Raw genomic sequence first — 21,549 nt, forward strand, 5'->3', positions numbered from 1 at the left:
CGTTATTGTTTTAACAACCGAAAACCAACGCACAGAATACGAAAACCGAAAGATCCGACATAAATGCTTTATTTTCGTTTTCGTCGGTCGAATGTGCCTAACCTTAACTCTATTAGTCCAATATTATTCTACATAGAGAGAAAAGTTTCGACATTATAGAGAGAAAAGATTCGACATTATGGAGAGAAAAGATTCGACATTATAGAGAGAAAAGATTCAACATTATGGAGAGAAAAGATTCGACATTATAGAGAGAAAAGATTCAACATTATGGAGAGAAAAGATTCAACATTATGGAGAGAAAAGATTCGACATTATAGAGAGAAAAGATTCAACATTATGGAGAGAAAAGATTCGACATTATAGAGAGAAAAGATTCAACATTATGGAGAGAAAAGATTCGACATTATAGAGAGAAAAGATTCAACATTATGGAGAGAAAAGATTCAACATTATAGAGAGGAAAGATTCAACATTATAGAGTGGAAAGATTCGACTAGGGATGTCCCGATACCGATACTAGTATCGGCAGAGCTTTTTTTCTCAGAAAATAGGTGCAGGAACTCAACCACGACCTGTTCAGATTTCACAAACAGTAGAAGGGTCTTAAAGGGGCATTAAATACCAGAATTGCATTACTGTACATACAGAGTGCAGAGTTCAGGGGGTTAAAAAGCTGTCACTTGTAAACACAGAAACCAGACTTATATGTTTACAAGTGATTGTGGTGAGCAGGCACCAAAGGGTCTGAGCCAAAGGTGGTGGAACTGAGTTCCCCCAAGTTCCCCCTGAAAAAAAAAGCCCTGAGTATCGGTATCGGTACCGATACCGAGCATTTCCAGAGTACTTGTACTCGGGGGAAATGCTCCGATGCTTCACCCAATTACCTGGGCAGTCAGGTATCGGGTGGTGGGGGGAGTTACAAGTCTTCTCCGTGCTGTCTTCTCCCCCCGTGTCGTCTTCTCCTCTGTGCTGTCTTCTCCCCCGTGCCATCTTCTCCCCCTTTATGCCGCTCTCCCCTCCGTGCTGTCTTGTCCCCCCGTGCTGTCTTGTCCCCCCGTGCTGTCTTGTCCCTCCGTGCTGTCTTGTCCCTCCGTGCTGTCTTGTCCCCCGTGATATCTTGTCCCCCGTGATATCTTGTCCCCCGTGATATCTTGTCCCCCCCCGTGCACCTCTCCCCCCATGCCGTCTTCTCCCCCTCCGTGCCGCTCTCCCCCCGTGCAGTCTTCTCCCCCCTCCGTGCACCTCTCCCCCGTGCCGTCTTCTCCCCCTCCGTGCCGCTCTCCCCCCATGCAGTCTTCTCCCCCCTCTGTACACCTCTCCCCCCGTGCCGTCTTCTCCCCCTCCGTGCCACTCTCCCCCGTGCAGTCTTCCCCCCTCCGTGCTGCTCTCCCCCGTGCCATCTTCTCCCCCGTGATATCTTGTCCCCCGTGATATCTTGTCCCCCCCGTGGACCTCTCCCCCCATGCTGTCTTCTCCCCCTCCATGCCGCTCTCCCCCCGTGCAGTATTCTCCCCCCTCCGTGCACCTCTCCCCCTGTGCCATCTTCTCCCTCTCCGTGCCGCTCTCCCACCGTGCCGTCTTCTCCCCCTCCGTTCCGCTCTCCCCCGTGCAGTCTTATCCCTCCTCTGTGCACCTCTCCCCCCGTGCAGTCTTCTCCCCCCTCCATGCCGCTCTCCCCCGTGCAGTCTTCCCCCCTCCGTGCTGCTCTCCCCTGTGCCGTCTTCTCCCCCCTCCGTGCCGCTTTCCCCCCTCAATTTGTCAGGATAGAGAGTGGAGGTAGGAGCCGCTAAACCCGGCTCCTACCTTTTCCGAATGAACAGAGTCAGTAATCACTAACTCTGTCCATTCACATAACTGAGCATCGTAACCTGTGTTTACGATGCTTCAGTTTATGAATGGAGAGGAGCTTATATTCTCTCCATTCATTTCAGCTGAGGCTGCAGAGAAAGGGACTGGGGAATCTGTGTCCTTAGTCCCTTTCTCTGTCTAAAAGGGGAGATGTCAGAGGTCTGTTAAGACCCCCGATATCTCACCAAACCCCCCCCCCCCCCAACAGGACTGATTAAAAAAAAAAAAAAAAAATTGCAATAAATAATTTAAAAAAATAAAATGTAAATAATAATAATGATAATAAAAAAAAACACACTGACAATTCACAGTAAAAAAATTAATAAATAGTAAAAAAGAAAATTGTGTAAAAAAAAAATAAAAAAAAAATACCGCCACTGTCACATGACATTAAAAAAAGTATCGGTATTCGGTATCGGCGAGCACTTGGAAAAAAAGTATCGGTACTTGTACTCGGTCTCAAAAAAGTGGTATCGGGACAACCCTAATAGCTACCCATACTTATTTAGTGGTGAACAGCCACTTTGGAAACTGAAATGGCCATCCAGAGAGTGCGTCCTTAGATGTGGTGGCTGTGTTAGTTTTCTATTCTGAGGCTTTAATCTGCTTTACTTTACCTGGTATTAATATGAATAACACACTTCCTGTACCTTCATGTCTACACTCATTCCTTCATTGTATCCATGAAAGCATACCTCCCAACTTTGAGATGGGAACGAGGGACGTCTATTAGCAAAATGTTGTAGACATATAGCTAGATTCATGTAGGGTTACGCTGGCGTATCAGTAGATACGCCGTCGTAACTCTGAATCTACGCCGTTGCAAATTTAAGCATATTCTGGAAACCAGATACGCTTAAATTAGGCTAAGATACGAGAGGCGTAAGTCTCCTACGCCGTCGTATCTTAGGGTGCAATATTTACCCTGGCCGCTAGGTGGCGCTTCCATTGAGTTTGGCGTAGATTATGCAAATGACTAGATACGCCGATTCAGAAACGTACGTGCGCCCGGCGCATTTTTTTACGTTGTTTACGTACGGCTTTTTCCGGCGTAAATTTAGTCAAACAAATAGCTGGCCTAGCCAATGTTAAGTAAGGCTGTCGTTCCCGCGTCGAAATTTGAAAATTTTACGTCGTTTGCATAAGTCTTTCGTGAATGGGGCTGGACGTAATTTGCGTTCACGTCGAAACCAATACGTCCTTGCGGCGTACTTTGGAGCAATGCACACTGGGATATGTACACGGATGGCACTTCCGTTGAGTTGGGCGTAGAATATGCAAATGACTAGATACGCCGATTCAGAAACGTACGTGCGCCCGGCGCATTTTTTTACGTCGTTTACGTACGGCTTTTTGCGGCGTAAAGTTAGTCGAACAAATAGCTGGCCTAGTCAATGTTAAGTATGGCCGTCGTTCCCGCGTCGAAATTTGAAAATTTTACTTTGTTTGCGTAAGTCGTCCGTGAATGGGGCTGGACGTAATTTACGTTCACGTCGAAGCCAATACGTCCTTGCGGCGTACTTTGGAGCAATGCACACTGGGATATGTACACGGACGGCGCATGCGCCGTTCGTAAAAAACGTCAATCACGTCGGGTCACCAATGATTTACATAAAACATGCCCCCCTCATCCTCATTTGAATTAGGCGCGCTTACGCCGGCCCCATTTACGCTACGCCGCCGTAACTTAGGAGGCAAGTGCTTCGTGAATACAGCACTTGCCTCTCTGACTTAAGGAGGCGTAGCGTAAATACGATACGCTACGCCGCCTGAAAGATGCGGCAATCTACCTGAATCCAGCTAAGTGGTTACATCCTCCTGCCACGCCCCTTAAAGGAGAATTATACAGGTAAAAACTAGTTTAAAGATTAGTTAAACCCAGAAGTGCTTTTTTTACCACTACTATTCCTTTATATTGGCTTTTTAAATTTATAAATGCAGCAATTTAAAATTTGGATGAAAGGTTTAGCACTGGGAGACACTTTTGAAAGATAAAAAATGCATTTTATATACAACTATATAGATCAGCCTAAAACTAGGGACAAATGAGGAGGAAAGAAGGACAGGGGGACATTGTTCCAAATCAGGGACAGTCCCTCAAAATCAGGGACAGTTGGGAGCTATGATGGATGGAGCAATGGTTGTCACACAGACTGGACTTAAAAAAATGTCTGCCTATGTTCCTTTCTTTTTTTTCCAAAACTGTTTTTTTATGGAAGGGTATACAAGAAAAGGGGTACAACAGTGCAACAATAGAATTGAAGCCTAAAGTAACAATTTCCGATATTAGTAGTAGCAAGATAATGGAACATATCCTAAATGTATAAGAGCGTAGGCAGGGCCGGATTCCTGACAAGGCCACCAAGGCCAGGCCTCGGGGCGGCAGTTGGTGCAGGGGCGGATCCAGGGGAAGTTAGTCGCGGGTGAGTGTGCGGGTGGCGTGGTGGTTGAACCGGCGGGTGGCTCGGCGTACAAGTGACTGTGCTGGCGACGCCGTGGGTGAGCCGTTAAGCTACCTGTCCACTCGGCGCTCGCACAGTCACACTGACTGTGCAAGCGGAGGTGGCTCATCGGGTGGGTGAGAGAGACGAAGCTGCTGGCTCGGTGGGTGGACAGGCCAATCAGCGCGTGGTGGAGCAGAGAGATGACATCCTCTCTCACTGCCCGGCGCCCGCCCTGCATCCCGGCAGTTCCGCCCTCACTCACTGTGCAGGCAGCAGAGAGATTACATTATCTCTCTGCTGCCTGACCTTGGGATACAGAAAGTGATAATCCCCATTCCCCACCTAAGCAGGAAAATGACAATCCGCAAGGTGTGGAAGGTGACATAACAAGTGGACAATCCGCAAGGTGTGGAAGGTGACGTGGCAAGTGGACAATCCGCAAGGTGTGGCAGGTGACATGACAAGTGGACAATCCGCAGGTGTGGAAGGTGACATAACAAGTGGACAATCCGCAAGGTGTGGCAGGTGACATAACAAGTGGACAATCCGCAAGGTGTGGCAGGTGACATAACAAGTGGACAATCCGCAAGGTGTGGAAGGTGACATGACAAGTGGACAATCCGCAAGGTGTGGAAGGTGACGTGGCAAGTGGACAATCCGCAAGGTGTGGCAGGTGACATAACAAGTGGACAATCCGCAAGGTGTGGAAGGTGACATGACAAGTGGACAATCCGCAAGGTGTGGAAGGGGACGTGACAAGTGGACAATCCGCAAGGTGTGGAAGGCGACATGACAAGTGGACAATCCGCAAGGTGTGGCAGGTGACATGACAAGTGGACAATCCGCAAGGTGTGGGAGGTGACATGACAAGTGGACAATCCGCAAGGTGTGGCAGGTGACATGACAAGTGGACAATCCGCAAGGTGTGGCAGGTGACATGACAAGTGGACAATCCGCAAGGTGTGGCAGGTGACATGACAAGTGGACAATCCGCAAGGTGTGGGAGGTGACATGACAAGTGGACAATCCGCAAGGTGTGGAAGGTGACATGACAAGTGGACAATCCGCAAGGTGTGGGAGGGGACGTGACAAGTGGACAATCCGCAAGGTGTGGAAGGCGACATGACAAGTGGACAATCCGCAAGGTGTGGAAGGTGACATAACAAGTGGACAATCCGCAAGGTGTGGAAGGTGACATGACAAGTGGACAATCCGCAAGGTGTGGGAGGTGACATGACAAGTGGACAATCCGCAAGGTGTGGAAGGTGACATGACAAGTGGACAATCCGCAAGGTGTGGGAGGTGACGTGACAAGTGGACAATCCGCAAGGTGTGGAAGGGGACGTGACAAGTGGACAATCCGCAAGGTGTGGAAGGTGACATGACAAGTGGACAATCCGCAAGGTGTGGAAGGTGACATAACAAGTGGACAATCCGCAAGGTGTGGAAGGTGACATGACAAGTGGACAATCCGCAAGGTGTGGCAGGTGACATAACAAGTGGACAATCCGCAAGGTGTGGAAGGTGACATGACAAGTGGACAATCCGCAAGGTGTGGCAGGTGACATAACAAGTGGACAATCCGCAACGTGTGGAAGGTGACATGACAAGTGGACAATCCGCAAGGTGTGGAAGGTGACATGACAAGTGGACAATCCGCAAGGTGTGGAAGGTGACATAACAAGTGGACAATCCGCAAGGTGTGGCAGGTGACATGACAAGTGGACAATCCGCAAGGTGTGGAAGGTGACATGACAAGTGGACAATCCATCCGCAAGGTGTGGCAGGTGACATGACAAGTGGACAATCCGCAAGGTGTGGAAGGTGACATGACAAGTGGACAATCCGCAAGGTGTGGCAGGTGACATGACAAGTGGACAATCCGCAAGGTGTGGAAGGTGACGTGGAAGGTGACGTGGCAAGTGACAATCTGCAACGTGTGGCAATTGACATGGCAAGTGGACAATCCTAAAGGTGTGGAAGGTGACATGACAAGTGGACAATCCGCAAGGTGTGGAAGGTGACATGACAAGTGGACAATCCGCAAGGTGTGGCAATTGACGTTGCAAGTGGACAATCCGCAAGGTGTGGAAGGTGACATGGCAGGTGGACAATTCCGCAAGGTGTGGAAGGTGACATGGCAAGTGGACAATCCGCAAGGTGTGGCAATTGACGTGGCAAGTGGACAATCCTAAAGGTGTGGCAGGTGACATGACAAGTGGACAATCCGCAAGGTGTGGAAGGTGACGTGGCAAGTGACAATCTGCAACGTGTTGCAATTGACATGGCAAGTGGACAATCCTAAAGGTGTGACAGGTGACGTGGCAAGTGGACAATCCGCTAGGTGTGGCATGTGACAATCTGCAACGTGTAGCAGGTTACGTGGCAAGTGGACAATCCGCAATGTGTGGCAAGTGGACAATCTGAATCTGGATCTGAAGGACCTGGCCTTGGGGCGGCAAAGGGAGTAAATCCGGGCCTGAACGTAGGTAATGGGTATCATACATATTAATGAAAATGCATAAGTCATACTTGCCAACTGTCCCGTTTTTAAAGGGACAGTCCCGTTATTTGGGACCTAGTCCCAGCTAATTTAGCCTGCCGGGACTTGTCCCGGCTATTGGGGAAGGCAGGTGCGGCTTCTGGGTCTCAGCAGGGACCTGAGCCTGCGCTGTGTGTTCAGGATGCAAAGCTCCTTTCTGTTCCCTCCCTCCCTCCAGTCTCGTGCTGTGCGGATCCTTGTTATCTCTGACTCAGCCTCCCCCTCCAATCAGCAGCGCGGTGTGCTGTGAGACCTGGGAGGCGGAGCTCACTGTAGCTCCTGTCGGCTGGCCAGAGGAAGGGAGGAGGTGAGTGAGCTGAACTTTTCTGGGAGAAGTTTCCTAGGGTGGATAGTAGTAGTAGTACACACTTTCAAGGAGATTTTTTCTTAGGAGAAGGATCAAAGGAGATAGTGAGGGGGAGGGGGCTGAGGTCTGCAGCCCAAACACATTTTGACAGATCACTTCTAAGCAGGAACACTGTGCAAACATCATCCAATCCAATTGCTCAGACTAGATAATGTGGGGTCATTTATAGCCATTCATGTAACCTGTGTGTGTATGTGGTGAGTTCACACCTCTGATTGTACATGTATACAGGTTCTGAGTCTGTGCAATCAGAAGTGTGAACTCACCACTTACACACACAGGTTACATGAATGGCTATAAATGACCCCACATTATCTAGTCTGAGCAATTGGATTGGATACAGAGTGCTATAAACTGGATTACATAGATCTGTACATACTATCTGTCTGTTTGTACTTACATCTAGTACTGTTGTATGATTCATTGTTTTAAATGTTTTTAGTGGATGAGTTTTTTTTTATTATATACATCGCTATCTGACCACTTCTCAGTCCCCCTCTCCTGTACATACTGCCCCCAGCTTGCATCACCCCCAGATCACATCATACAGACATCACTCCGAGCTTCCTACCCCCCCCCCTGCTGAGGGACATCATTCCATGGTCACTTACCTTCCCTTATCTTCCCAACATCACTTCCTGATTACCCCATAGACACCACAAGAAATCCCTCCCCATTATGCCACCGCCATACCCTCCAAACTCCTCTCCCGTACTAACTGTGCCCATCATACCCTCTGCACTCCTCCTCTCCTGTACAAACTGCCCCAGCATACCCTCTGCACTCCTCCTCCTCTCCTGTACATACTGCCCCAGCATACCCTCTGCACTCCTCCTCCTCTCCTGTACATACTGCCCCAGCATACCCTCTGCACTCCACCTCCTCTCCTGTACATACTGCCCCAGCATACCCTCTGCACTCCTCCTCCTCTCCTGTACATACTGCCCCAGCATACCCTCTGCACTCCTCCTCCTCTCCTGTACATACTGCCCCAGCATACCCTCTGCACTCCTCCTCCTCTCCTGTACATACTGCCCCAGCATACCCTCTGCACTCCTCCTCCTCTCCTGTACATACTGCCCCAGCATACCCTCTGCACTCCTCCTCTCCTGTACATACTGCCCCAGCATACCCTCTGCACTCCTCCTCTCCTGTACACACTGCCCCATCATACCCTCTGCACTCCTCCTCTCCTGTACATACTGCCCCCATCATACCCTCTGCACTCCTCCTCCTCTCCTGTACACACTGCCCCCATCATACCCTCTGCACTCCTCCTCTCCTGTACATACTGCCCCATCATACCCTCTGCACTCCTCCTCTCCTGTACACACTGCCCCCATCATACCCTCTGCACTCCTCCTCTCCTGTACACACTGCCCCCATCATACCCTCTGCACTCCTCCTCTCCTGTACACACTGCCCCCATCATACCCTCTGCACTCCTCCTCCTCTCCTGTACACACTGCCCCCATCATACCCTCTGCACTCCTCCGCCTCTCCTGTACACACTGCCCCCATCATACCCTCTGCACTCCTCCTCCTCTCCTGTACACACTGCCCCCATCATACCCTCTGCACTCCTCCTCCTCCTCTCCTGTACACACTGCCCCCATCATACCCTCTGCACTCCTCCTCCTCTCCTGTACACACTGCCCCCATCATACCCTCTGCACTCCTCCTCCTCTCCTGTACACACTGCCCCCATCATACCCTCTGCACTCCTCCTCCTCTCCTGTACACACTGCCCCCATCATACCCTCTGCACTCCTCCTCCTCTCCTGTACACACTGCCCCCATCATACCCTCTGCACTCCTCCTCCTCCTCTTCTGTACACACTGCCCCCATCATACCCTCTGCACTCCTCCTCCTCTCCTGTACACACTGCCCCCATCATACCCTCTGCACTCCTCCTCCTCTCCTGTACACACTCCCCCCATCATACCCTCTGCACTCCTCCTCTCCTGTACATACTGCGGAGTGGGTGGAGCTTCGGGGAAGTGAGTGTGGTAATTAATTAATAGCTGTGCTGCAAAGTGTCCCTGGAATTTTTTTTCAAATGTTGGCAACTATGATAAGTAAATCAATGAAAAGTGAGTAATACGTTTCATAAAAGTGCATATACTTGCTTCAGAATGGTTAACACTGGATCAATATGAGCAAATGTGTCTATATGTTGCGTTTGAAGTGTGGTGTCCTATGGACTTCTTATCTGAGAGACCTACCCCTGTCCCTAGGGGGTGGAAGGCTGAAACTTTTTGGGTGTAGGGTAAAGGGTACGCTGGTTGAATAGGTAAATACTCAGGCCAATGAAATCCTCCTAATTGTTGGCGACTAGTCGGGGACTGAATTAGGTCTATTTAGATTTGGGTGAAGATTGGATTAGGTGGGGGAGGGGAGTAAGAAGAAAAAAAAACATAAAAACAAAAAATAAATAAATCAAAAGAACCCTAATCTGTTCCTTTCTATTACATGTTGGATGGATGGAACTAGTAACTTACAAACAAAATACAAAATTCCCCCTTTTCTTTATTTATTTTTTAAAACAATAAATCTTCATTAGATTCTAAAATGAATTTAAAAAATCAACGAACCAAGTTAAGTTTCAGGTTTTGGATCAATAAGAATAAAAGATTAGGAAATAAAGTATTACAGGATTAAAGGATCAAGACCATCGTATTGAATACATAGGGCCAGATCCACAAAAACGGGCGTATATTTAGGCGGGCGTAGCGCATCTCATATGCGATACGCCGCCGTAACTCAGAGTGGCTCGTAGGGTATCCACAAAGCACTTGCTCCCATATGTGCGCCGGCGTAACGTAAATCGTAACGTAAACCGGCGTAAGCCCGCGTAATTCAAAGTAGGCTTGTAGTGGGCGTGTTGTATGGTAATCTGGTATGATCAGGTGATGGGCACACTGACAGCAGTTGATGGGTACAGTAGCAGCAGATGATGGGCACGCTGGCAGCAGTTGATGGGTACAATAGCGGCAATTGATGGGCACACTGGCAGCAACTGATGGGCACGGTAGTAGCCATTGATGAGCAAACTGGCAGCAATTGATGGGCACAGTAGCAGCAATTGATGGGCACAGTGTCAGCAACTAATGGGCACAGTGTCAGCAATTGATGGGTACAATTGAGTAGCTGCAATTGATGGGTACAATTGAGTAGCTGCTTTGATGGCACAGTGGCAGCAATTTATGGGTACAGTGGCTGCGTTTGATGGGCACAGTGGCTGCATTTGATGGCACGGTGGCAGCAATTGATGGGCACAGTAGCTGTGTTTGGGCACAGTGACTGCAATTAATGTTTTTTTTCTACAGTTTGTTTGTGCCCCCCCCCCCAAAAAATTTAGAGCACCAGCCACCACTGCTAAGGATTTTATTTCTGTGAAAGGAACTCTCATGTGATCATCAGCTTATGGTAATGACAGCTAGTATTTCTATAAAAGTAATGTAGTTGTGTAGAACAGCCCTCAAAATTTCCACTCGCCTGCTAGCATTTGGCGAGTGGATTTAAGCTGGGGGCGAGTGATGACAGGGCTGCATGACCAATCTCCCTCCAATCTGTTCCTACACTTAGAGTCCCGATGAGATTGGCGGCCGAAGAGGAAAGGTGCATGCTCGGGAAAAGTAGTCTGGTGAGCCGCGCACAGGCAGAGCAGTACACAGGTGCTCTCCTTACAATTCTCATTAAGCCATGGGACCCAACAGTATGACCTCTCTGAGCCTGCCCCCCTCCCCCGGGCCCCAACCAATGTAGCTGGAGAGCAGAAAGTAATGAGTGAGGTGGAGGATTGCAAAAATTACCACTCCGGTGCAGCGCTCACTGAAAGTTGCCCTGACATGAGAGCGGCAGCCTTCCAGTTTGTGCAGTTTTCTTCTCCTTGTGCTCTATGTAAGTTTAGCCTGAGCACTGTGAACAGACTGGTCTCAATGTGTGCTGTGCGCTGTCAGTGTGCGCTGTGCTATGGTGTCAATGGCTGTGCAGTTGTGTGGATCTCAGCGCTGGATTGTACTCCCTCCCGCTGTGCTGCAGCTCCTCTCCTCTCCGCCAGCCTGAATAAAAGGGGGAAGTGGGGACATACAAGCGTGGAGCCGCACACACAGGCTCCTGATGATGAGATGAATGGGAGAGAGAGAGAGGATGGATGGGAGTTGCAGAGGAGACAGCAAGAGAATGGGGAAGAGACCCAGTTCTAGTGCCCTGTCCCTCTGGTCTGACCCCAGTGCCCTGTCCCTCTGGTCTGACCCCAGTGCCCTGTCCCTCTGGTCTGCCCCCAGTGCCCTGTCCCTCTGGTCTGCCCCCAGTGCCCTGTCCCTCTGGTCTGCCCCCAGTGCCCTGTCCCTCTGGTCTGCCCCCAGTGCCCTGTCCCTCTGGTCTGCCCCCCAGTGCCCTGTCCCTCTGGTCTGCCCCCAGTGCCCTGTCCCTCTGGTCTGCCCTCAGTGCCCTGTCCCTCTGGTCTGCCCCCAGTGCTCTGTCCCATTTTGTTAAAGTTGTTGTTGGTAATATTTAATTTTGTAACTTGATTCTGCATAAAACATTGTCATTCCATGAGATAATCTACGAGGGCGTGTTTACGGGTGCAATTAGGCGCAGGGCAGTGTATGAATTAGGTGGGGCAACTGGTGGCGAGTAACTCTTGAGGCCTGGCTAGTAGCTCAGGACTTGAAATTTTGAGCCCTGGTGTAGAATATGTTTCGTTCTTACCGCTTCGCTGAGTAGTGATTTTCGGTTGTGGACGATGCCCCAGGTGGCAATGCCTATCAGGACAATCTCAGAGTCTTTTTCGCCTCCACTGAAATCTCGTACGGCTTCCCCTACGTGCTTCATGACCCCAGCGTGAGACCCGCCTGTGATGATCCAGGCCCCTGTATGGAACAAAAGGTGCTGAGGTTGACTATAGGAAAAACAAGACCTCCTACCTATTGGGTCATCTCCCCCTCTGCTCTGCTAACCTCAGTGTCTACCCATATCATCACCCACTTCCTTACTTACTAAATTATATGGTCAAAAGAATATGCACACCTCTCCAAATGTTTGAGTTCAGGTGTTTCCAATGAAGGGTTGTGTTAATGCCGCATTATGCAAAGATATTTTAGACAATGGTGCTCTTTTAAAGTGGTAGTAAACCCCATGGGTTTTTATATTTAACCTACGGGTAAGCTTGATATAAAGCTTACCTGTAGGTAAAATGAATACCTCTTAAATGTGCACGGTTTAGGAGATATTCTACCCAGCAGCAGTCGGTGACGTCACTGGCACATGTGCTCTGAAGGAACAGCATACCCATGCTATTCCTTCAGATCTATGTGCCACGGCTGAGACTCCCTCATGCATGTGCGGGAGTGACGTCACTGCGGTACAGTCAGTCCGTGAACCTGGAAGGAAGACTGGGTGAAGATGGAAGCCTCTTCATTGGTGACAGCACACCGCTGGAGAGCTGTGTTTTAAGGTACGTCTTACTAGCATGCTAGCACATTATAATACTGCCTTGCTGGCAGAAAATGTTTTGATTTTTTATTCCTAGGGCTAGATCCACGTACATCCGCGCCGGCGTAGCACATCTCATTTACGCTACGCCGCCGCAACTTAGAGAGGCAAGTGCTGTATTCTCAAAGCACTTGCGTCCTAAGTTACGGCGGCGTAGCGTAAATGTGCCGGCGTAAGTGCGCCTAATTCAAATTGTGAAGAGGTGGGCGTGTTTTATGCTGATAAATCGTGACCCGACGTGATTGACGTTTTGAACGAACGGCGCATGCGCCGTCCGTGGGGTATCCCAGTGCGCAATGCGCGAAATCAGGTAAGTGATTGTAATGGTCAGGTAGGTGAGTGTATTGCTCAGGTAAGTGATTGTAATGCTCAGGTAGGTGAGTGTAATGGTCAGGTAAGTGATTGTAATGGTCAGGGAGGTGAGTGTAATGGTCAGGTAAGTGATTGTAATGGTCAGGTAGGTTAGTGTAATGGTCAGGTAAGTGATTGTAATGCTCAGGTAGGTGAGTGTTATGGTCAGATAGGTAAGTGCATGTTGCACGGTGCATTCTGAGCACAACGCATTCCTAGACCCTGTTTTCTGAGCAAATCTGGCAGAATCGTACGTTTTTGGTCCCTTACGGCTCATTCAGAGGGATAATCAGTCCCATCCTCTGTACAGAGCCACTGGTAGGTTTATTTCTTTGTTGGCACTTTGAAAAAAAAAGTTGGTTTAGTGTCGCAGATTGGGCACTCGGGCTCAAAAAAGGTTTGCCATCACTGCTATAGGCTATACAGTAGTCCATATGTCTTGTATGATGACACCACAGTGCTTGATACAAATGGAGTGCCCACCACCATAAATCAAATGGCTGCTTACCAGAAGGCAAGCAAAGACAAGCATTTGGCTATAACTGCATGCCCCCCAGACGCGTTTCGTCACATCTGAGAATGTCAGATGTGACGAAACGCGTCTGGGGAGAACACGCATCCCCATTGAGAATGTCAGATGTGATGAAACGCATCTGGGGTGGCATGCAGTGACGTCACCATGCCATTTGAAGAGGCAAACTTTTATGCTTTCAGAACTCCATATTGTTGTAAGTACATTACTTTTACAACTATTAAACCAGTTTAGACGATATTACCCTATGGTCCCTCTCCTTCCTTTTACGTTGTTCCAATTGCAATACGGAGCTTGTGCTACAGCCAAGGAGTGTATGATACACTGGAGAAATGTCCCGGGTGTCTGTTCTGTGTCCTGTTATTACTAAAGGCCGCGGACGGGTTATAGCCGAATGCGTGTCTTTGCTTGCCTTCTGGTAAGCAGCCATTTGATTTATGGTGGTGGCCACTCCATTTGTATCAAGCACTGTGGTGTCATCATACAAGACATATGAACTACTGTATAGCCTATGACCTTCTCTGATATATTGATTTTTATTGGTGTATGGTATACATAAAAAATCTTTTATGTCCTCTCAAGGATTGGTATATACCAACTTTTTTATGTCATCTAAGGACTGATGTGAATTTTTTTATTTTTTATTGTCACAGCCCCTCCTCTTGTATCTGTTCTAATTGTGTGTATCTCACTAGTGCTGCTGCCTTTGTTTTTTTATTATTTTGTCCAAGCGCAGTTTTTTCTGTTTTTAATAAGCAGGAGAATACACTGTGGTCAGTTCTCTAGCTGCGCTAAGTATTCCGCCTGCTCCCCTCCACACCAGTGTGCCGCTGTTACTCCTCCCCCAGCTCCTATGCAGCTGAGAACAGGGGAGAAGTGATCACTTACAAAAAAGGAAATAAAAGTATTTATAATGTTTTTTTATTCCTATAGATAAATGTTTTGCCTTTAATTTCTATTGTAAACTGAATGTTTTTTTTTTACAAGGTCAGCTGATGTTACTCAGCAGCTTGCTATAGGGGCACATGGCAGGGGAAAGGAGCGCCAGCGGGGAACCCAAAAGAGGTGGATCGGGGGTTGCTCTGTGCAAAACTATTACACAGAGCGGATAAGTGTAACATGTTGTTTATTGTTTAAGAGAGAAGTGCCCCATGTCCCTTAAAGTGGTAGTAAACTCTTTACTACCACTTTTACTTACAGGTAAGCCTATAATAAGGCTTACCTGTAGGTATAAAGACTATCTCCTAAACCTGTACCCGGCCCATAGTCATATGACGGCCGCAGGAGCCTGTCGTTCCTCCGGGCGGCCGCCATATGACGTCCTGGGATTCCCGCAGTGTGGAGCCTGATGCGCGTGCCCGCAATTGCTCGTCACAGAGCCAGGGATGTGGATCTCTGTGTGTAAACACAGAGATCCACATCCTGTCAGGGAGAGAGGAGACCGATGGTGTGTCCCTTGTACAGAGGGACACCGATCAGTCTCCTCCCCTTGTGAGTCCCCTCCCCCCACAGTAAGAATCACTCCCTAGGGAACACATTAACCCCTTGATCGCCCCCTAGTGTTAACCCCTTCCATGCCAGTCACATTTATACAGTAATCAGTGCATATTTATAGCACTGTTCGCTGTATAATTGTGAATGGTCCCAAAATAGTGTCAAAAGTGTCCAACCTGTCCGCCGCAATATCGCAGTCCTGACAAAAATCACTGATCGCCGCCATTACTAGTAAAAAAAAAAAAAAAAAAAAATAAATGTCATAAATCTATCCCCTATTTTGTAGGCGCTATAACTTTTGCCCAAACCAATCAATAAACGCTTATTGAGATTTTTTTTACCAAAAATATGTAGAAGAACACGTATCGGCCTAAACTGAGAAAAAAAATATACCGTATTTATCTTGCTATTACGCGCCCCGGCGTATAGCGCGCACCCCCGATCTTGAAGGAAAATTCCTGGAAAAAAAAAATACTTAGTTTGGATGCCCCTCGTCGGTGTCTTGCCCGTCACGTCCTGCCCGTCGTCCATCGGCGGCCTCGTCAGTAGAATATGCAAATGAGCTGGATACGCCAATTCAGAAACGTACGTGTGCCCGGCGGATTTTTTTACGTCGTTTGCGTAAGGCTTTTTTCCGGCGTAATGTTAATCCTGCTATATGAGGCATAGCCAATGTTAAGTATGGACGTCGTTCCCGCATCGAATTTTTGAATTTTTACGTCATTTGCGTAAGTCGTTTAGGGCTTTGCGTGAATTACGTTCACGTCGAAAGCATTGACGATTTGCGACGTGATTAGGAGCATGCGCACTGGGATACATTCATGGCCGGCGCATGCGTTTTACATAAAACACGCCCACCTCTTGACAATTTGAATTCAGCGCGCTTACGCCGGCAGATTTACGCTACGCCGCCGCAACTTACGGAGCAAGTGCTTTGTGAATACTGCACTTGCCTCTCTAAATTGCGGCGGCGTAGCGTAAATAACATACGCTACGCCCGCACAAACTTACGTCCCCCTACCTGAATCTAGCCCATTGTTTATGTTTCAAAATTGTCGCTCTATTTTTGTTTGTAAGGGAAAAAATTAAAAACGCAGAGATGAACAAATACCACCAAAACAAAGCTCTATTTGTGGGGAAAAAAGGACGTCAATTTTGTTTGGGAGCCGCGTCGCACGACCGCGCAATTGTCATTTAAAGCGTGACATTCCCGAAAGCTGAAAATTGGCCTGGGCAGGAAGGGGGTGAAAATGCCCAGTATATAAAGTGTTTCTTCCTAGCATTAAAAGTGAGGACAGAAGAAACACAAAGATGATGTGCCCGTTGTAGAGTGCCCGTTGTAGAAGGCCCGTTACCTGTGCTTTGTGCAGCATTCACAAGGCCCCGACTAAACTGGGTCTTCAGCCTTGGACTGATGTTGAAGTTTTTGGCTCCTCCTGTCACAGATATGAGAAGACTTGGTACACGAAGCTCCCACTGCTCTGTCATCAGCTGAAATAATCTTCTTGGAGGAGTGTCGCAGGATGCGCGCACATACTGTTGAGAAACAGAGTCTAAAGTAAGTTATAAAGAAAGGCCCGTATCAAAAGTGCAACTAGGAGGAGGGCCGGCATGACTAAGGGGGGCAGTGAGGCGGAGTAGGTAGAGTATGTTTTAAAGGGAGTTTTTTCTTCTGAGTTGCTGGGTCAGGTTGTTTTGGGTTGGGGCAGTCAGGTGGTTGGGGGAGGTTGCTAAGGGGGGGGGGGTCGCAAAAGGGGTGTTTCTTAGGCCACCAGCTTCATTCGGAGCTCGTGGCAGAAGAAGAAACAACAAATTTCCCACCCACCCTTCCCATTTTTTGGATCTAATTTTTGTTATTTCTTAGCCCCTTTTTTGGGATTTTTGGGTTTCCAGGGTTCTTTAGGCTATTGGTAGGGGTGGAATTTTCATTTTCTAGCGTTCTCAAGTCGTAGCAGCGGGAGGTCTATGGGGTCTTTGAAGGCGGTGTTGTTGAGAAGTTAATGGAGGTTTAGGGGGGTTGGGCCCATCTGGAGGTATGGGTGTGCCTTCCCTTACTAACCAGACAAATGGGAACAATGGTTTTCGGTAGGTAGGAGGTAAATTGGAATTGTCCCCGAGCTGGCGTAATATACGGCATGAGGCCTTTTTGGTTAATGGGGTACAGATACAACTATTTAAGAAAGAGAATTGTCCTTCAAAGATCTCTAGACCAGGATGGATTAAAAACCCAGTTTGTTTTGGTTGTAACTAGGGTTGTCCCGATACCGATACTAGTATCGGTATCGGGACCGATACCGAGTATTTGCGGGAAAACTTGTACTCCCGCAAATACCGCCGATGCCTAAATAGAATACTCAGCCGCCCCACCACCCGCCACCGCCGCTACACCGCATCCCGCCGTCGCTTGGTTAATATGAGCGGGGAACATTACAGCTTTCATTTGAATAGCTGTAGTGTTACCCGCCGCGCCGCATATAGACACTCCCCCTTGCTCGGGTGATTTGTCCAATCCCGAGCAAGGGGGAGTGTCTATACGCAGCGCGTAACATTACAGCTATTCAAATGAAAGCTGTGATATTCCCCGCTCGTATTAACTAAGTGGCGCGGCAGCATGCAGGTAAGGGGGGGGGGGGGAGATGGCTGCATATATGGGGGGACATGGCTGCTTATAAGAGGGACATGGCTGCTTATAAGGGGGACATGGCTGCTTATAAGGGGGACATGGCTGCTTATAAGGGGGGACATGGCTGCTTATAAGGGGGACATGGCTGCTTATAAGGGGGAACATGGCTGCTTATAAGGGGGGACATGACTGCTTATAAGGGGGACATGGCTGCTTATAAGGGGGACATGGCTGCTTATAAGGGGGACATGGCTGCTTATGAGGGGGACATGGCTGCATTTGTGGGGGGACATGGCGGCATTTGTGGGGGGACATGGCGGCATTTGGGTACACATTTAAAAAAAAGCATTGGTATTCGGTATCGGCGAGTACTTGAAAAAAAGTATCGGTACTTGTACTCGGTCCTAAAAAAGTGGTATCGGGACAACCCTAGTTGTAACGGTTTATGCAAGATGTATTATATGCATTAAAATTGTATGTTGAATAATTTTTGTATTGTATTATTGTTTTGTAATAAACAAATGGCTGCTATGGCCATTCGACTCCAAAAAGGAGTGTGTGTCGAGTGGTCAATTTTAGAGTGTAAGGATGGGGGTTTCTTTTTTGTTGCTTGTAGCCTTTTGGGGGAAATTCGGAGCCTCGGTAATCTGCACATCCATTAGTCAAGCAAAATGTGCAAACCCGACCATTAATCTGATGGAATGTGGTCACCAGCAGTCTAGTTTTATACTGTATACAGTAATGTTCTTCACCACCCAACAAGCTTTCAGCTTCAAAGAGCAATTGCGATTTTTTTTATGTACCTTGGCCCAGGTCCTGGTGGTTCCTGTAAATGTCATGTCCCCATGTGAATCGCTGGGAAATTCTGTGACATGCTTGTGAGGGTCCCACTTGGTTTCAGGCGGTACAGAAATACTTGAGATGTCATGGAATTCTCTGGTGTAACCACATCCACAGGTCTCCCTGAGTGAGAAATAGAGAATTTATAAAATATTCCCAGCTAATTGTGATTGCTACCCTGTTTCCCCAAAAATAAGACCTACCCTGAAAATAAGACCTAGCGTTATTTTCCAGGAGGGCTGCAATATAAGCCCTACCCCGAAAATAAGTCCTAGTTAAAAATGCTTGTAAAATCCTATAATCTACTATATTACAGTAGTTTATAATGTACAATGTGTGTGTTTCTGTAATATAATTGCGGGGAAGAGAGCTCCGGTGGGTAACAGAAGTGCAGAGCGGCACTATAACAAATGTATTTGGCACAATTATATTACAGAAACGCACACATTGTACATTATATAATACTGTAATAGAGTGGATTATAGGATTGTACAAGCATTTTAACTCAGTTCTCACTGGGGATTCCTGACAGGCAGGGAGGGAGAGGGGGAGAGAAGAGAGTACATTACATGGTAAGACCTACCCCGAAAATAAGCCCTACTGTGTCTTTTGTTGGCATAATTAATATAAGACCCGGGATTATTTTCGGGGAAACACGGTATATTCAAATGGACAAACCGAACCCAGGACTGAAGTCCTATTCCATAAGACAAAACAAACTTTGAATGCATATGATCCTATAGACACATTTATGGCATGATGCGTAGGCCTCATCAGAAAACATGACTGCTGAGAAGATTAGACTTGTCTTAACACCCACTTCTTTAAACCACAACAAACCTTGCCCCCCAAAGAAGACACATAGACCACTTTAAAGTAGGGCAAGGCCACAGCTTTATTGAACATAACAGTATAATAACCTTCAAAATACCAATAACCATGCCGGTATGGCATCTATAAACCAACCATATAGGGGCAGATCCACGTACCTCTGTGCCAGGCTTAGCGTATCTAGCGAATCCTCAAAGAATCCGCGCGGTAAGTTACGGCAGTGTAGTGTATCTTTGGCGGCGTAATGGCGCGCCATTCAAATCTCTGTGATGGGGGCGCGTTTTATGTCAATACGTCGTGACCCGACGTAAACAACGTTTTTTTTTAACTGCGCATGCGCCGTCGGTGGGGGTATCCCAGTGCGCATGCTCGAAATTAACCCGGAACAAGCCAATGCTCACGACGGTGACGTCATTCTACGCAAATCCCTATTCGCGAACGACTTACGCAAACAACGTAAAAAATTCAAAATTGTATGCGGGAACGACGGCCATACTTAACATTGAGTACGCCTCATAACAGCAGCTTTAACTATACACCGGAAAAAGCCGAACGACAACAACGTAAAAAAATGCGCCGGCCGATCGTACGTTCGTGGATCGCCGTAACTAGCTAATTTGCATACTCGACGCGGAATTCAACGGAAACGCCACCTAGCGCCCGCCGAAAAATTGCAGCTTAGATCCGACGGCGTACTAAGACATACGCCTGTCGGATCTAGCGATAAACGCTTATTGCTTATTGTGATTTTTTTTTACCAAAAATAGGTAGAAGAATACGTATCGCCCTAAACTGAGGAAGAAAAACGTTTTTTTATATATATTTTTGGGGGATATTTATTATAGCAAAAAGTAAAAAATACGTTAGGCTTTTTCCGGCGTAAAGTTACCCCTGCTATATGAGGCGTAGCTAATGTTAAGTATTGATGTCGTTCCCGCGCCGAGTTTTGAAAATTTTACGTCGTTTGCGTAAGTCGTTTGCGAATAGGGCTTTGCGTAAGTTACGTTCACGTCGAAACCAATGAGGCTTTGCGGCGTAATTTTGAGCATGCGCACTGGGATTTTTTCACGAATGGCGCATACGTCAAATACGTGGGGTCAAAGTGAATTTATATAAAACACGCCCACATCAAACACATTTGAATTAGGCGGGCTTACGCCGGACGACATACGTTACGCCGCCATAACATAGGGCGCAAGTCCTTTCTGAATACAGAACTTGCGCCCTAATTTACGGCAGCGTAACGTATCGCAGATACGTTACGCCAGCAGATAGATAGACAAATCTATCTGAATCCACCCCATTGATTGATATCTTTTATCACTTCCAGCCAAAATGTTCCAAAAAACGTAAGAACTCTACTTACCCATTGCTAGACTCTTGTGGGATGAAAACAACGCACTCTTTTTTCTTAATATGTTTTGAAACCCAGGAATTAAGGTCACCAATCTGTAAATGAATGATAGCAAATTTGAGGGCAACAAAGACAAAGAACATTCTAATTGTCCGAGAAGAAAAAAAGCTTCACAAAAAAACGACAAACTCAGAATGGACAGCACATAGAAGACACACAAATTTGTTAAAAAATGAAGAAAGGGAGGACTAAAGAAGATCGAAAAGGACCAGAAAGGAGACAGATGAAAAAGATGAGGGCCAGCAATGGAGAAGATACACCGGTAGGAGACATCAGCTCAACGAGGCCGAAAAGAGGTGACACACCAGCTCAAGGAGGGCCAGAACGAACGAGCTCAAGAGGAGTGAGAGAGCGGGAGAAACAACTGTTAAAGTGAGAACAAAATGGACAATTCAGGCGCTGTGCAATGATACTCAGCTCATAAAATAGTGGAACAAAAACTGAAATCTATCACAGCTGGGAGGTAAACTGTGAGCACCAATTAAGATGACCAAGCATAGCAATATAACCAAAAAAGATCCTCAAGGAAAGCACTGAAATATGTGGAACTACAGCTACCAGCCACCAGCTTTCACACCACTGGTTTGTGGCTGTACAGACTTATAGAATCCCTCAGCGCTTTCCTTGAGGATCTTTGTTGGTTATACAGTTAGGTAAGCCTATAATAAGACTTACCTAGAGGTACAGTAAATATCTCCTAAACATGCACTGTTCAGGAGATATTTACTTGTGAAGCCGCTGGCGATGTTACTGGCGCCTG

The 21,549-nt window shown here is 47.6% G+C and overlaps 1 protein-coding gene across 1 annotated transcript in view; it reads right to left on the reverse strand.

Annotated features, from left to right (window-relative positions):
- LOC120928841 (transient receptor potential cation channel subfamily M member 2-like) overlaps positions 1 to 21,549 on the reverse strand; it is a 191,430-nt gene that overhangs the window by 142,958 nt on the left and 26,923 nt on the right. The window contains exons 3-6 of the mRNA XM_040339861.1: positions 20,742 to 20,824; positions 18,508 to 18,667; positions 16,437 to 16,617; positions 11,922 to 12,082 (exon numbers count right to left, since the gene is read on the reverse strand). Of these exons, the coding sequence (XP_040195795.1) occupies positions 11,922 to 12,082; positions 16,437 to 16,617; positions 18,508 to 18,667; positions 20,742 to 20,824 (585 nt within the window). The remainder of the gene's footprint in view (positions 1 to 11,921; positions 12,083 to 16,436; positions 16,618 to 18,507; positions 18,668 to 20,741; positions 20,825 to 21,549) is intronic.

The sequence above is a fragment of the Rana temporaria genome, chromosome 2 (genome assembly GCF_905171775.1).
Source record: "Rana temporaria chromosome 2, aRanTem1.1, whole genome shotgun sequence".
NCBI classification, from domain to species: domain Eukaryota; kingdom Metazoa; phylum Chordata; class Amphibia; order Anura; family Ranidae; genus Rana; species Rana temporaria.